This window comes from Varroa jacobsoni, unplaced genomic scaffold, assembly GCF_002532875.2.
Source record: "Varroa jacobsoni isolate VJ856 unplaced genomic scaffold, vjacob_1.0 scaffold_1172, whole genome shotgun sequence".
Taxonomy (NCBI): Eukaryota; Metazoa; Arthropoda; class Arachnida; order Mesostigmata; family Varroidae; genus Varroa; species Varroa jacobsoni.
In genome coordinates this window covers 128,210-145,541 of record NW_019214074.1, presented here as the reverse complement: position 1 = coordinate 145,541, position 17,332 = coordinate 128,210, and the positions used below count along the sequence as shown (strand labels likewise).

The window sequence follows — 17,332 nt, the reverse complement described above, 5'->3', positions numbered from 1 at the left end:
AACAATTAGCTTTTGTAGCATTCTGTTGCAGTGTATGGGTCCTAGGTAATCAAACGAACACACGCCTATTTTAACTGAACATGTCCCCTTTATAAAACTAGCATTAAGTACTTTAAGCAAGTATGGCTATACAATCCCAAAACTTGGCGCCTCTGTGAATATTACCGTATTAGATAAATAGGTTGGTTAAAAGACGTGTACCATCAGACGGCATATAATATACGGTACTAGTGAAACTGGCTTTTTTTTTTAAGAAACAACGACCTTACAACCCTGAGGCCTCGAGTTCATTTGCACCTGTACTAAATAATATTATTCTTTCATATTCACTACTAAGCGCAATATCCAAAGCATTTCAACAAGCCTTCTTTTATAAGAGATAAAACTTTCTAGCTGATTTTGACCAAGTCTTTTTATATATCATTCACTAATGCGTGAGTTTCTACTTTTCAGGGTCATTTCAGCGATTTTTTTCAGTTTCCTAATTTGTTTTATTTTAGTTATTCTAATGTGGTTCATTCAAATAAATGCGGTCTTTTAAATTCATTAAAAATAAAATTATTTTTATTTTACACATATACACATTTTGCTTTCGATTAAATACTCATGGAAGCTATTAGACAGTAACTTTAATTAAAATAGCGTGTATTAAATCATACGACCTTCTTTGCTATTAAAATGGTTTAATATTGAGGATAATAGAATTATTATTTCTTTTTTCAATCTACTTTTATTAATAATTTTATTAATTATGTATCGGATAATATCCAATAAATTGTGAGATGCCTTAACTCTTCTAAACCCATCTATCTAAAGCAATAATTGCTCTGTATTTAGATTAAGTAGATTCACATATGAGTCTATCTAAAAAATGCATATTCACGATATAGTTTGAAATAATTGAACTCTTTGACTATCCATGATAAAAAATGTTACAAATTAATAGCTGTATACAGTCACGAATAATCCAATGTATTCAAATCTTGGCGGGCGGAATTTTGGCGCCAAATATTCAAAACCCCACAAGAGTGGCGCGCGCGAGATCAGTCTAACGAAGAATAGCGAATGTTGTTGTTGTGATGTGTTAAAGTTGTTATGAAAATGGCGGCGTTGTGATCAAGCAAGTAAATATCTGTTTTTGTGAACCTCAGAGTGGTTCCCTTGTCTTCTTAGACCATCTATTGGTTAATGCAGCACTAATACAATAGAATGATGAATGCAGACTAGCATTTGGTAAGCGCTAACGAGAAAATTTGTTCAGGGGTCAATGCGATGGCCTGGTCCGTGCTCTTGAGAAGAGCACTATTAAATATATTTGTTTTATACCTAAATTTACCAAATGATACATGCGAACAAATTCGATACATCAGAGTAATTATTTGGTCCCACCCTACTCAGAAGCAACAAGGGTAGTGAGCTATTCTTATCTTAATTCGAAAAATACAGAGTACTTTACTAATATTTGAGTAGTTGAACCGGCCAGATATGTTACTTTCTCTTGCGTTATTCGTTTCGACTTTGTCTTATTATTTTACTTACTTTTATGATATTTGTTTCGCATTCTTTCCTATGCTAACAAATTCGTTTGGGGTTATTTCCGGGTTCTCTATAAGTGCTACGGGTATGGAAAGTAGACAGCTGTCTCATAAAACTGACACCGTGTTCCAGGATGTAGTACAGTACATATACAGAATGTACATATATCCAATGCTGTAGATTACAGCAAATGTACGAAACGCAAATGAACTAATTTATTATATAATGGTTACTATAATATTCACAGAGTGAACGTAAAGAATCAGTTGATCTTTGCACTCAATTTTACATATGCCTATTCATCTATGTCCACCACTGATTTGTTTTATTGAATTCTTTGAAGTCTTTGCCATGTGCGATGGTGTATCAAAGGAGTAGACTTTTCTTAGTATCCGAGTGTGAGCCAACTAAGCTGTACGTTGTGCAGTGGCACCGGGATTTATAGAAACAATTTTAGTTTGTCCTTTGATTGAAAGCTACAGATGTTCTCAACAACAGCTTTTATTTATACAGAACGCATCCTCGAAAGTTGCGCGCAGCGTTCGTTATATCGTTATTCGTTATCCCTCTATCCCAACCGTCCGCTTGTAACGAAACTTTTTCACAATTTTCAAATCAAAATGTTTCACGTAAGCTTGATCGTTCTTTATATCAAAAAAGCTTTCTTCTGTTTGATTTACTTAAGGAAAGTACACATTAGTGTCCGTCAAGTTTATTTCGCGCAAATGAAATAAACTTGAGCAATTTATCTTTCAAGTCTCTCCATTTGTATCGCGTCCAAGCAGTGTGGCAGCAATAATCTGGACTGCTTTACGCTCTACTATATTTTACATTCGATTTATATTTAATTTTCTATCGTATAATTCTGAATACATGGCTGTAGGTCATCAGTTTTGTATTTGAATGAAACGTGCTTGAGGTCATAGTAATGATAGGTTTCATTCACAATTCTGCGTTACTGTGTGATCAATGTAATAATAACTTTTCCTGTCGTCCTTTAGTTAATTTTAATCTTCTCATTTATAGCTATCTTATGTACTGGCTTGAAAACGCAGGACACGCAGTTCTGCACTAACATTCAGGTACTTTAAAAGCGTGAAAACTAGGAGATGACAACTCTTGAGTATTGGGAAAATCGTCTGCATGTAAAGAATACGTGTGTGGAGATCAATAAGATACATTTTTAAAACCCGAAACTTAAAAACTATTACAAATTTAATTTAAAACGCCTGTTCATCCTATAATTTTGCAACATTTTTTTCTATGTCTAAAACATCTGCAGAATGTGTTTGTTGCGATGTTATTTAAACTTTTTTTTATATATGTATATTTTTTTATAGCTTCTTGGCATTTTCAATTAGATACACGCGTGGTTTACATTAGTTTAATATTTACACTTATGTGTATGTTTCTATTAACTTTCATAAAAATTATTTCATTATTGTTGTTTTAGGGTCCATAGAAGCGTAATTTAGAGATATACAAGTGATTTTAGAATAACTGTCACTTTAAAACTTCAGGTTTGTGGCTACATTGAGTCGATGCAAACGCTAGTGTAAAGATGGTCACGCGGCGATCGCAGTGCCCTCTCGGACCGACGGAGGCTATTCAAACCACTCATCTATTGAATGGACATCATTACCGAAGGACCACAAGGGCATCCTTACCAAAGAAAAATATTTCATTACTTATTAATCATCCCACTCCGCAACATCACATCCAAAATAGTATGAACAATAACAAGGTAACCTAATCTCTTTTAACAGCGTATGTTTTAATTCCATTTGAATCAAACTTTATTAAAGAACAGATATAAATCTCCAATAAATATGATTTATAAAAATCCGACATAGTGGGAAGCACTAACGGGTAGTCGAAGCTTTAAAAGCCCGTATTTGTTTAACATAATGAAGCCTTCATGATTAAAAAATCTTGTGTTCCCAATCTTCCTCAAATAAAGGTTTATTTTTGGCATTTTCAGCAGTGCCAGATCGCCTTAGGATAAAAAAATAACAGATAAAGTGAACAAAAAATAAAAATGCACAAAATAACGTTTCATTGCTGGCAAAAAACGTGCAATCATAACTGATTTGAGTAATATGCAACACTCCTAAGAGTCTTATGTGGACGCTGTCTAATAATATTGGTGGTGTTTGTAAACATGTTGAATTTAAGTTACCTGAGAAAGAAGACTCCCTTGGCCCAACTTTTGGATCATTCAGTTCCCCAGATAGGAGCAACCTGCCGTAATTTAAGGCAATACGCGGTCTTGAACCCAGTTTGCCAGAGTGGTAAGCGGCCAAGTTACGACTACTCTATCTACGAGGAAGTTTGTGATCGCTAGCTGCGGGCTGTCAAAACTTAGATTGTAAATAATCATTGAAGCTTTCTAATATTTATTACGCAAAAACTGTTCTGCTTTTGCGGAGAAGGTAGGCGAAGACGTAGCAAAATTGAATCAGGCCGAGTTACACGGAAATGTCAGTGTCAAATCGATGCATGGACGAAAAAGGCGCGACCGTATCGAAAAGACTGAGAATAAAGTCAAGTATGAACAGTCGTTGCAATATCACGGAAAACATCAGCACCAACTCAAGCAAGAACGTCAAGAGGTGAGATTCAAGAAAAGTTGACCTTTGAATCTATTTTCTAATACCTTTGCACTTTTTTATCCGCTCGAAGGCAGTGTTTTAGTCTCTTTAAATAAACAAGTTTAATCCAAATAACCTAATGATAATTATTTTATTATCGAAAATTCCCGAAATAACCGCCGCACAAAACACTTTTCTTAATATAAGCTGACTTTCTCTTTGTAGGTATTACACTTGTAGAAAATCAGTTATGTTAATCATCATGTCTGTTAGCCAAAAAGTTTCCAAGAGAGACTGCATCTTATATGTTTGCCTACTGAGTATATTAAGCAGTGTTTATTAATTGCGTTTTCTCTAGAATTGTCTAGAATTGTCCGAAACACGTTTCGGAGGCGGCTAAGGGTTTTTTATTGTTGAGACAAAGTAGTTTTTTTAGTTGTTTGGATTTTAGGCTACAAAGTAATTCGAAAATCTACATAGGAATTATTGAAGTGCCATTATAGTTTAAGTATGTTAATTTTATTGCGGGATCATAGAAATTTACGCCTCAGGTTGCAAGGCACTGCATTTCAATACCGTCTTCATTTCGGTATTTATAGATGTCAAAAAGAAACTACCGCAACAGCCGAAAATATATATACTGTGAGCAAAGAGGATTGCTCGAGTATGGCTTAGTAAGTTCAAAGATATCAGTACGGGCCTAGAGAACACACCTCGGTTCTGTCGATGTTGTGAAGAAATCTAATTGCTAAACAATTTGAGAACAATTTGACAATTTGAGAATGTGATATGTATCTACACGGCGAAACGTCGGTCGTAAAAAGGTGGTGCAGGTCAAACTCGTGTATCCCACAAGAGTGGAGTGTATGTTACCAAAACCAACATTCCTCTTAGCTTCAAAATCCCTGTCATTGACAGTGCTCGTGTCCCGATTTGTTGCAGCAGTCTTTATAAATTTAGGATAAACGTCGAAAATACGTTTTATGAAATGTACCAAAAATGGTCATATTTTTTCGTTCACAAAATTCTCTTTTCTGCGAAATTTTGAATTCACCGCGACAAATTTGCAAAGGGTGTTTTATTATTGTAATTTTTAGCCAGTAGACAATCCTGATTTAAAAATAAAAGCAGCTAAATAAAACTACTTGTTATAACTTAATTATAGTGTTTTTAATACAAGTAGTTTACATAAAACATTATAAATTAAATTTTTTTGAATTTTAGTCGATCGAATCGAAGGACGTTATTTTAATGTCGACAATCCCGACAGAGCCACCGCGAAAAGGACGCCCATCGCGCCACACTGATGAAGTGCAACAAGCTCCTGCTACACCAGTGACGCCTGTGAAACGCCGTGCTGTTGTTAGCGAGTCGGCTGCTGTCGGGGCCGGAAACTGTCCGGGGGCAGATACTCCCAAACGGCGAAAAACATCTGATGAGTTCCCTCTTCTGCCAGTATGTGCTATTTGTGCGCAACCCGATTCCAGACGCAGTCCGCGTCCTCCTGAGCTTGTTTTTTGCGCTGAATGTGAAACACGTTGTGCGCATCCCTTTTGCTTAGGCGCCGCCCTTAACGACGATAGTGAAAGTTCTACTGCAGGAGGAGGAAAAGGAGCTAGTAGAAGCACTCGATACCAATGGCGCTGTCCCCAGTGTCGCTTATGTGTTGTTTGCAACCAACCCGAAGGTCCACATATTTTTTATGCTTGTTCAGCGTGTTCCAATGGGGTGCATAAACAATGCATTACAGGGCAAACTTCACCAGCAAAAGGTGCGTGTCAGTTGTTAGCGACAACTTCTAAAATTATTAAGTTGTGTAATTTAAGTTCATGGCATGCATCCACTTATAAGTCTAGCCACCACTTCAGTCTTTGTCGTGTAAAGTACACCAACCTACCTTAATAAAGGTAAAACATGTTCATATCTATTGATGGGGGCAGCTTGGTATAATTGCTGAATAATATATTATAGTCTTCTTAGGTAAAGTCGATTTCCAATATCGCTCATACCAACGCTTATCAGTTAAGAAAAAAGCTGAGCTTCCATATATGAATAGCTACGAAGCTTGACATCCCTTTCCTGTACTTTTTAATAGGAATGCGGTGCGCTCGATGCATTAAGGGCTGTGAGAGTCGTGTAAAAACTCCCAGTATCAGTGTTAATGCATCGAGGCGTCGTCCGCCTGGAGGCCGAGGAGGTGAATGTGCAATGGAGTTAAAGGCCAGACGGAGGCGTGGTCGACTAAATCAAGACCGTCGCTGCTTCAATAACAACCCAACTGAGGAAGAACTGAGTCAATGTTTGCCCGATTCAGATTCAAGTAGTCGAAATTTAAACGGATCTACTGGCGTGGAATTGAGGTTAGGAGAAGAAGAAAGTCCGATGAAAAGGGCTCAACGGCAGAAGGAGCGACTTAAGGCACTACAGCTATGTCGTATGGAAAGGGGTGATGGACACGTGCCTCAGGTGGATTTGGATATGTTTCATCAGGCGCAGGCTAAGGCATGTACATGGAACAATCGTCGCATTTCGTAACTAGCGTTTGCCTTCGAGCTAACACTTTGCTCGTAGATGTTCTCAGAAAGAAAAGCCTGATTATAATCGATACCTTTTTATCCTTTCCCGTTTATAACATAAAAGTATTAAATTTTCTTTCCTATGATGCTAAAGAGGATTTTAAAGAAGAAGAGAAAACTAGGAAAGTAACTATATTGCTTACTAACAAATGTTTGCAGTGAACTAGATAATGCGAAAACCACAAACTGAAATCTGTTACATGTCTGTTCGTAGAATCTTCGGAACGGTAGAAGGCGTTCCACCAATTAATTGAAATATTTTCACCATAATAAACGTTGTCGTAAATTATCATGGCGATATTTCCTTGCAGTTAGAAAACCAATAACCATATATATATATATATCCAAGAAAGTCTTAGGTGCTTCTTCATCATAATCATAAAGGATACTTTCCTTTCCCAAACTTCCTTTGACGAGGATATTACTTCTTCTAAAAAGGAAAACGTATCAACAAAGAAGTTTAATTACATATTCTATGAATAGGTGTAGGACCATGGATATCCAAAGTGCCTAAAAGAAGGTCTTGCGTATTCCAGCAAAATGGCACACGTGTGGTTGGTTGCTTGAGAATATGAGCATGCTCTGAAATGACTTTATATGGCCGCAGTACAACCTAGATTACAATCAGCTGAAGTACTATGTATGAAGCTCTGTCAAACAAGAGTCTAACAAGTCTCAATGTGACAACATCAGTTCATTTACCCGTGCCGTCAAGAACAGGTTTGCAGAATCGCAAAGAAAACGTTTGAAACGACCTTCTGAGCGGTTTAGTTCTCAAATCACAGTTGTAGTCGCGGTGAATGGTCATTAAGAATGATGCTCTTAGATCATGCAAAAATTTCGCCAAAATCTATGTTCTTGCTTAGAAACAGTTTTAAAATCGGGATTTAGTATACATCCTTAAAAGAGTTTAGGTTTGATAAGTTGAGCGATATTAAAATATGATATCTGTTTGGTTGTTCGTTTCATTGTGATTTCAGGTGAAGTGTAAAAGCGTCGATGCTTCTAGAATTCAGTCGATACAATTAGGAAAGTTTCTTATTCGAACTTGGTATAACTCTCCGTATCCTCAGGAGTATCAACAGCTTGAAACGCTTTATCTTTGTGAGTTCTGTCTCAAGTATATGAGTTCTGATGTCATTTTGCGCCGACACCTTTCCAAATGCCCATGGAGACATCCACCAGGTGACGAAATCTACCGCCAAGGACGCCTATCATTTTTTGAGGTTGACGGTGAAAGTCAGAAGGCGTATTGTCAAAACCTATGCTTACTAGCTAAATTATTTCTGGATCACAAGACACTTTACTTTGATGTGGAACCTTTCTTGTTTTACTGTTTAACAATGTATGACAGCACGGGATGCCACCTAGTTGGATACTTTTCCAAAGAGAAAAACTCATTTCTTAATTACAATGTCAGTTGTATTCTCACCATTCCCGCCTACCAGCGTCAGGGATTTGGCCGCTTTCTCATCGATTTCAGCTACCTTCTCACGAGGAGTGAGGGCAAGGTCGGCTCACCTGAAAAACCACTCAGCGATCTTGGTCTTATAAGCTATCGGGCATATTGGAGATCGGTGATACTTGGTGTGCTTGAGAACTACCAAGGCTCCTGCATATCGATCAGGGAAATCTCGCAGGTTACCGCCATACAGCCATATGACATTGTGAGCACCTTGCAGCTGTTAGGCGTTATAAAGTATTGGAAGGGTCAACATGTCATTATGAAGTCGACGATTCAGCAAAAGAGTGCCTCAGCGGATGTGGAAGTCACACATGCGTCGCCAACTAAGAAAAAAATCACCGCCACCAGCCGACGTAAAAAAAACATAGCGATTACGGATTCCACAAGTACTCGCGTAGCACCTTTAAAATCAGATGAGAGCTGCTTGGTGTGGATTCCGTATGGCAAACGAGAGAAAAGACTCGACGTTGCGTGAATTCGAAGTAAACCCTTTGCAAAGAGTAAAATCATTTGACAGAGCTGTTTAGATTGGTCCGGTGAATGTAGGTAATATTCTAGAAACTAGAAAACAAGCAAAATTACAAGTCCCTCTTAGGGTGTCTCACCCATTTGATTCGTTCTCTGTCTATAGAACTTTACACTTAGCATATGTGTACGTGTGTTCATGTAAGAATCAATGAAATGCAAGCAAATTATATAAATACGGAATGACTGACCTTTGAGGTTTGGTTTGTATATTAGTATTTAGTACTATTAGTTGTCAGTCATTCAAAATGGATCTACAGACAGTAATTAATTAGATTGTAGTACTGTTCAAGTTACTCTTCATGAAAACCAATTACGAAAATAACACCCAGACAAACTGTTTCAATAGTAAAGTGTTGGAGTGTTACTAGAAAACCACTTTTATATGTACTCACTTTTGGAGTTCGTAGATATACGAAGTCTCAAATGGATAAAGGTTGATCTATGTAATTGTAGTCAGCGGTTGTATCATATTACGCGGCAGAATGTCTCTTTAGGTCACAACCAGATCATCTATGGATCTCTCAGGCCTTCTGTTTTGCAGCAGTTTTTTTGTTCTCGGTAACATGAAAAGAACGAGGTACCTAATCATAATTGTAGATACGAATTCTAGTTAGAGTACCTTATATTAAATGAGTAAAAGAAGCTCATTTATTGGTTTTTCTATGATTCTAATATAAAAGACTAAAGAACGTTTACACAATTTTCTTTTTGGAAACATTTGAGATTGGCTATGGCGAAATGAAAATCTGTCCGTTTACCATTACGTCGTACCAGGTTATATCTCATGTATTGCCAACAAGAAAAACGTTTGAAACTGAATTCCTCATGCTCAAGTATTTCACATAACCATAGTAAAAACACGAAATGCCAACGAAAACTTCTTTTATAAAAGAATTTACTTTGACATTCTAATAATATATAGATAATCCTGTTTTGAAAGTCCAAATGGGTTACGTTTCAAATTCTTCAATAAAACATTTTAATGGAACTCAGTCCAACGAAAAGCAATGTTAGCGATGCTCATTAAGATTTACGGCAAAAGTTCAATTCAATATTGTAGCGTTTGCTCTGGTTATTACTAAAATATCACAAAAGGCTATTTCTATTTCGTGGCTTATCTTGAGTTAATATCACAAATATGACAGTAATGATCAAAGAGTGTCCCTTAAATTAGTTGACTGGTATCAGTCAAGCCAGTAGAATAAGTTATAATGTATGTAAATGTGGATACTTTTATCTACAATTTAATTCTTAACCTAAACCTAATAAAAGTTGAGTTGTTTGTTCCATAAAGTTTAGCATACGGTACCTCTTCAACGCTCGTATATTATAGCTTATTAATACTACATTTCTGGTGAAGCTATGCGGTATATACTCATCTAAAGAATGGCTCCGGTGCGCTCGTTATGGTTGCAGAAGTATATTAGGGCCCATAGATGAATTGAACGAACACACATTTTCTTGCTTTTGTGGACACATTTTTATACTGTTCAAATGAAACAAAAACAGGAGTAAGAGAAGGATATTGATATAATACTAATTATAATTTTAAGCTAAGTGTGCAATATCTAAAATACACGGCATAATTTTTATCGTTTAATAGTATAGTGCCCTGTATATATAAATAGAACGAAAAATGAACCACCTCAAAACAAAATAAAAAGCCTTTACAAAAGAAATTAACTATCACTACTTAAAACTAGTGGATGTGAGCAACCGTGGTGTACGCCTCGGCGACATGCAAACATGTTTCGTCCTTTTTGTATGAAAATGTAACCGTGCTAACTAAACTATACGCAGATGAGGTAAAAATGATGGAAAAAATGGATATAGGTTCATAACTTCAGTAGAGAGTATTGCTTGTAAGTAAAATAGAATTCGACAGGAATCGGCAGAGAGGCACATGTTATTACTTCAGTTGGAACTTTATTATGTTACCGTGCCAGAATTGATTGCTTTAAGGACCAACGAAAATGGATTATGATGACTAAGGAAGATCGGCATACGTATATTATACAGCCATTTCCGTATTCACACTTTTCCTATAGGTTTGGAATTGAAACACCTAGGAAGTGGAGAAATAACATTGGCCAATGTCTTCCCATAGCTTAGTCGCAAAGTTTTCGTCGAAGCAGTGCGCTAAACTAAGCGTATGAGTCGACAAGTTGCTCTAATAGTTATAATAGATGTGCGCATTGAAGTTTCGCGAGATGCTAAAAATAGGCGATTTTGACTCTTTACTTACTTTTTTATGTATCGGTTTTGCACTTGCCTATTATATTAAGCATATATCCATTCTCATGTATTTAATCATTATCTACACAGGTTTTTCTACATACAATCATCTGTATAATTTCTCTAACTGTAGGCCTACTTCTTCTGAGACCGTAAGCCTATTTTTGTATTACACACTCCTGCATTTGTATACAAAATTTCATAAAAGAAATAGTCGACATTTAAACAAATCAGAAACTACAAATATTTCGAAATGGTCTTATGACCCTGTTATTTATTTAAGCCATTCTAGGGCCGATTAAGCTAACAGCAACGACGCTTAAAGTTTTTGCTATGACACTTCATAGATGAGTAGGTATAGGGTTTTAATTGCTATCTCTGATTAACCTCGAATGTTCAAAACGTATCTTATTGAAGGGAATGGTCAGCGATGAAAAACCTCGGGACATTATTGCGACTATTGAATAATAATTCAGTGGAAAAAGAGGCCAAAAATTTGAGACTTATTTTACAAATAAGCATTTTTCGTTTACGATGACCTAAGTTTGGACAGACTTTTAAGATGGAATACACACTTTATTGAGTTCAAGGTATAGGATCCTTGGAGTCTGAAGAAAATCTTTGAAGGATAGCAAAAAAATAACAAAATCCACCATCTATTGCGTAAACATATAATGATACACACATCATCTGCTTGTGTGCGGCCGAGGGTGAGTGAATGCGTATGCTTTGTCGATTTTAAATCATACCAAACGGCGGCAATTCATAAGTTAAGCTATTAGATATTTATTTGTATCTTGGTGATATATTGATTATTTAATATAAAACAATAGAATGTATATACATGCAAATAAATATTATACGGAAAAAAAAAATATATATATACACATAATGCAATGTTTTTGTTTCATCTATGATTTATCTCATCACCTAAGAATAGGCAACCGAAGCTTATTAAAAAGCGTTGATAAATGACAAGGAAATATCAGTGTAACTCCGAAAATATTATGAATTCTGAAGCACGTGACTACGGATATATGGACAGTTCTATGTACATATGACATATACTAAAACATATACCTACGGCATATAAGTTAACTATTTTTAACATGTTGTAGATTTTTAACCTAAAATGAAAGTTCATGGCCTAGCGTTCGGAAGCTCAGAATCATAGCTTCTTAACGTTATCCCGATGGCATGAAGCAGCAACTTCGTGAAATGATCTTTTTGGCCTAAACTGAAGCGCACTTTTCAAACACTACAAAAATTGGAGTACTTACGTATATATACTAGGTTTCCCTGACGTATCATTCTCTTTGGTATTCCAACAAAAAAAAGCGTTTTGTTTTGTCAATCTGCAATGAGCAAGCCCATATTACATTGCTATAACCACAAGACTACGTTATTATAACAACTGCAATATGCAAAAAATATGCAAGTGCATTTGTTTCAATAACTTAATGTTAATTTATTTGTCCTGATATAAGGTGCCAATGTATACATCTAAATATGTAATTATTCACCATTATACAGGCCTGTAGAACATGTCTGCTTTTAATTTATTTGGTGTTGGCTAGAGTTCTTAAGAATTTTATGAGTTAACTGTAGTATTTTGAACAGAGTTAAGTTCGCACAAAGTTATGGAGTGTGCTGTTATATTGTTTTACAATTGTAGTAACGTGTACACCGAACCAAGCAACCGTCTGCATCTATGGATGTAAATAAATCGTAACAGAATTAGAAAACATAGGTTATACAATATAATTATACCAGCTGTCACTATATCGACGAGACGTTCTAATAAATTTAATCAAAAAAGGATGAAGTAGATTGTTTTTATTACGGAAAATTTATTTAATATATACACCTATTAAAGCATTTGCTAAAGAATGGTTCCGATTCGGGGCCTAAAGCGTTCTCAAATTAGCACTAAAACTTCGTTCTCTGAAATTGGAAATAACCTTTTAGTTTAGGCCTAAAGTGCGTCTACACTCACTGAAGCGTCTCCTAAACATGCCACACTTAAAAACCCAATGGACCTAAGTTTTCAGCTGACAGTAGGTAAGCAATTCGAAAAAGGCCCTAGATAACCAAAGGACGAAAAAAGTTCAGAAAGGACAAATCATTGGAAGTAAGGCCTTTTTATGGGCTCCCAGGCAGTCGCATTTTTATGCATTATAATTCCACTATAAAATGACACTTTGTTCCTCTATGACGGATTTTTTAGCTATATCTAGTCAATCCTTCTACTGTACATACTATTTTGTAACTGAAATGTCGATGAGGACTCATCCAGCGCGAAGACATTAGACAAGAGCTAATATTTTCTCGTATTCCGAAATAAATCTCTTGCGTGGGCCATGAGTTCGTGTCTGTTTTAGTTGGGAAAGAAAAGAAGCGCACTTCTAAGCAGTGAATGACGGGTAAATACAGGGCTGCCAAGACAAACATTCTAATATGTGTTCAAATCTAAAATTTCTGCTATATATAATAGTCTAATAAATATATCACAAAGAAGTTATTGGGAAATAAATTTGTTCGAATTTGTACAACGTATCTGTTAGGTTATTAGAGGCTAATACGGCGGACTTTGAAATTCAATAAGTTTTGATTTACGCGCGTTTAGCAGAAGCAATGTTGCTTAGTAAATGTGCTAGTCTAGAAATGTACGAGTAAAGATCAATTGAGTTTACTCCAAAAGTAATAAGTTCAGGAGGAAAAGTATCTCTTACTCTTAATAATGGTCATGTTTTTGTCTTTGGAAGACCACAGCGCTGTATAAATTTTTCGAGGATTGAATAAAACTAAATAAAAATAAAAATGATAGTTCAGGAGTCTTTAGACGAAGAAACATATAAAAATACGTGAATAGTGCGACTATTTCAAAAACGAAGGTTGAAATGCTGAAAACAGAGCCAGGAACTAGCGTTATTCGAAGGCTCGGGGCAACACTCATGTGACTATAATTGCAGTACCATCTAATCCACGAACACTTGATATTCGGGATGAAGAAGCTCTTTCAGAGCTTATGAGTGGTCAGCTATCTAGTTATATGTCCCGATATGGTGAACTCTGTAGTAATTTAGACGAATCTAAATGAATACACGTTTGACTCAAAGGACAAGAACTAATTGTTTCAATCGAACCTTTTGTTGAAAGCAGAGCTTGGAGTCTAAGAGTTGTGACAGCAAAGACTGCAACATGTCATGGAATTATAATCCAAATACTGAAAATGCGGAAACTGAGTAAAAAAGGATTCCTCATGAAGTGAGTTGGAAATAAACGTGATGCGTTACAGGTTCAATTTGCGAAACTTTAATTCACAAAAAAAACACAGCTCAATCTCTGCCGCCAGCCGAGGAGGGATGAAGCGAGAGAATGGTATTGCCCTGAAAAAAATCAGGTTCAATGGCAATGTTGAGCAAGTTTGGACGTAAGATGATGATAAAACTTTCAATGCGCATCACAATCGTCTGCTTCTATAAGATATTTGTCAAAAATTACATAATGAATACAGCCTACTATCTCAAGTCCCTCCAGAGATCTATGGACCACTGACACGGCAATCGAAAGCACACGGTCTGCACAAAACGCTACAGCTCATTGCTGTGGCCAAATTAGTTGGATTGAGAAAAGAACATTTAACCGTAGCTTAGACCTGCTTATTTTTTCGGTGTATATCACTGTAATTGCGCAGCTTTCCATGCCATAAAAAAGGCAACTGGTGGACATCCTACTATTGATATATTTCAAGAAATCATAGATAGAGAAATCACATATGGGAACGCTAATTGTATATACATGAATGTTCAAAAACTGCTAAAACGCTCAAATAAGTGTGTAAAAAATAAATAAGGCTACCTCTAACACACTATAAGAAACATTCTAGCTTACAAACGTTCAAAAGTGATTCAGTTTCAAAATTCGCTGGATTTACTTGTAACAGTAATAATATCGTAGTACTTTTTATAAAAGGTATGAACTAATGTATTCGCTCATGGCTGAAATTTTCGGAGTTATTCTCCCAGTAGTTCACGATAAGAGCCCAATCGTAAGACTCAGTAAGGGATCCTCTCGGGAACGCTGAAAGCTTACACGCTGCTTACCGCTAAACTTCTGTGCACAAAATTACGACACTTTGCTGTAACTTTTTGCGATATCGTTTGCCGCATTACTTCTGAGGTTACTTTAAGGGGCCAGGAAACTAGCTAACAATTTGTTTCCTCCCTATTCGTCTAGATTTCAGCTAGTCTTCTACCTTTTTTCTCCAATTCTTGTATCCCAGTATCCTAGAACCTAGGCAACTACTATTGACAGAAAAAAAAAAAGATTTTATTGATGAAGGTGCATTTGTCGTTGATGAGTCAAATTTTGAAGTCAAATATTATATAGCGCAGTTTGGGTAAACCTTCTAGAAAGGCTAGCACACGTGTTGCTAAGATTTCATCAGCCAGCATAGCTCGGTCTACTATTACATTAATATAGTTTTAATGGCCATTCTAGCCACCGAGAGATCACCAAAGTGAGGATTTTGAGTGAGGTAGATCAATTCCTAATCGATGGCAATAATAATCGACGTAAGGGCTAAACCATGAAAAATGCTCTTGCAGTTGCTCTTACCGAACGCTTTAGCGTCTTTGCTTACGTAGTGGCCTGATTAATGAAATACATGATAACGTTGCAAGTCAGTACCGGTAAACACGTTTTCTGCTACATAATTTTAGCGCTGCAACAAGGTATAGTTCTATACATTTCATTGGCTTTTCGCGTTTCGATTTTAGCTTCATTCATCCTTACATCGACCCAGCTGCTTGGTCTCGATGGCATTTGCTTGATACGTTTAAGCATAGTAAATAGTTGTCACGCGTGTAAACGCCATTTTTTTAAAGAAGACGCGCTTTATATCACGGTTGCGCTCGAAAGACTAGAGAATTAATATGTTCCTCGGATATACAGAATGCATGTATTCTTACTGTAGTTTGAAAAACAGCTATTTGTTTGCTTCTTTCACGAATACTTATTGACGCCTATGCAAATAAAAAATCACAATTTTTTTGCCAATGTCAAATATTTTCTTGGTCTCAATAAAATGAGACAAACACTGCAATATAGGTTTTCCTTACGCATTTGACTTTATAAATAATAATGGGCGTTATGATTAGGTGCTATAGGTTTCTGTACGGGTCTGTTGATAAGCTTCTGGCAACTAAACTCTGTTCGAATCGCTTATAGATAACAGTGGGGAGTGAGATGGGTTTAAGGCTTATTTATTCATGCAGTTTTTACAGGAATCATCATTTCACCCGGCAGGATACTATACATGCGTCTGTAGAGATAACGAAAGGAAACGATTTCTATTGGAGCGAGTTAAACTGCTGCTTGAGATTAAGACGGTGCTACAAGACGTCACCAGGTCATGCCAGCGTGACGGCCTTGTGGGGTACCTTTCCTCAATTTTATCGTCGAACTTGATGTCCCCTGGGAATCTTGTGCTTACCAGGTGCACCGATGCAATGATGAAGCCGTACTGTCAGCAAAGCCAAAGAGTATGGATCAATAACCTCTAGGCACTGTGACTCGCGGAGTCGTTTCGAAGCCAGGCATGTCAGCACTAAAGTCAGCTAGATTATGCACTAATGCAGTGCTAAACAAAGGACTCATTCTGAATATTAAGTTCCTCATGGTGCTTGCCATGAAATCTAAAAGCCTTAGAGTGTCTGATATTAGAAGAACGCAGCGGGCAAATTTTCATTTGTATTGGGTCATTGTTGGACTTAACGTAGGATTGTGTTTCAGGGTATGTACCTATAAACCGGGCATTTGGAGAACTATGCAACGGCTAGTAAAGCGCTTCCATGTGGGTTTCGGGATATATACGTGAGCGACATGGCATATATCCCGAACGATTTGATGCGAAAGTTCCCGACATTTGAAGCCTAGGGGCTTGGTTTTGTATTCTCTTTGCGGAAATCTGTTCTTAGAAAGAGGATTGGTTTTAGGAGATGCTGAAGTACGCACGTGTGAACATTAACAGAGATTCGCTTGACAGCCGAAGGAAAAAGTCCGGGTTTAAGCAAGCAAAGCAAAGCTGCGGGATTGTTTGGAATAATCGTACAACCTCGTTACAGCAAATTCTAAGCGCCTGCCAACGGGCTGTCATTTCATGCCTAAAGTATAAGTACGTTTTACTGCCAGAAAATTGGCCTAGAACGTAGGCAATTTTGAATCGTGTTGAATACATACGTGGGTATCACGTCTTTCTTTCACGAGTATTTCTTTTAGCTATTACTATATATACAACGCTCCGTTTAAATCCAGATTCCCCATCAGGTTTTTTTTTTAAACAGAGGTTGAACATAAATATTAAATTTAAGATTTAAACAACTCATAATCATTTTAAA

The 17,332-nt window shown here is 36.6% G+C and overlaps 1 protein-coding gene across 3 annotated transcripts; it reads left to right on the top strand.

Annotated features, from left to right (window-relative positions):
- Positions 1-1,045: 1,045 nt before the first annotated feature.
- Positions 1,046-12,756, top strand: LOC111267347 (histone acetyltransferase KAT6B). 3 transcript variants are annotated; one of them, XM_022845550.2, is made up of 6 exons: positions 1,046-1,124; positions 3,057-3,280; positions 3,969-4,148; positions 5,352-5,898; positions 6,223-6,629; positions 7,684-12,756. In XM_022845550.2, exons 2-6 carry the CDS (start codon positions 3,098-3,100, stop codon positions 8,641-8,643), a joined length of 2,277 nt encoding a protein of 758 aa, XP_022701285.1. In that variant the 5' UTR covers positions 1,046-1,124; positions 3,057-3,097; the 3' UTR covers positions 8,644-12,756. The 3 variants fall into 3 exon arrangements, with proteins under 3 accessions (XP_022701285.1, XP_022701284.1, XP_022701286.1); XM_022845549.2 differs by having other exon boundaries at positions 1,065-1,233; XM_022845551.2 differs by lacking the exon at positions 1,046-1,124 and adding an exon at positions 3,712-3,827 and having other exon boundaries at positions 3,147-3,280.
- The last annotated feature ends 4,576 nt before the right edge of the window (positions 12,757-17,332 follow it).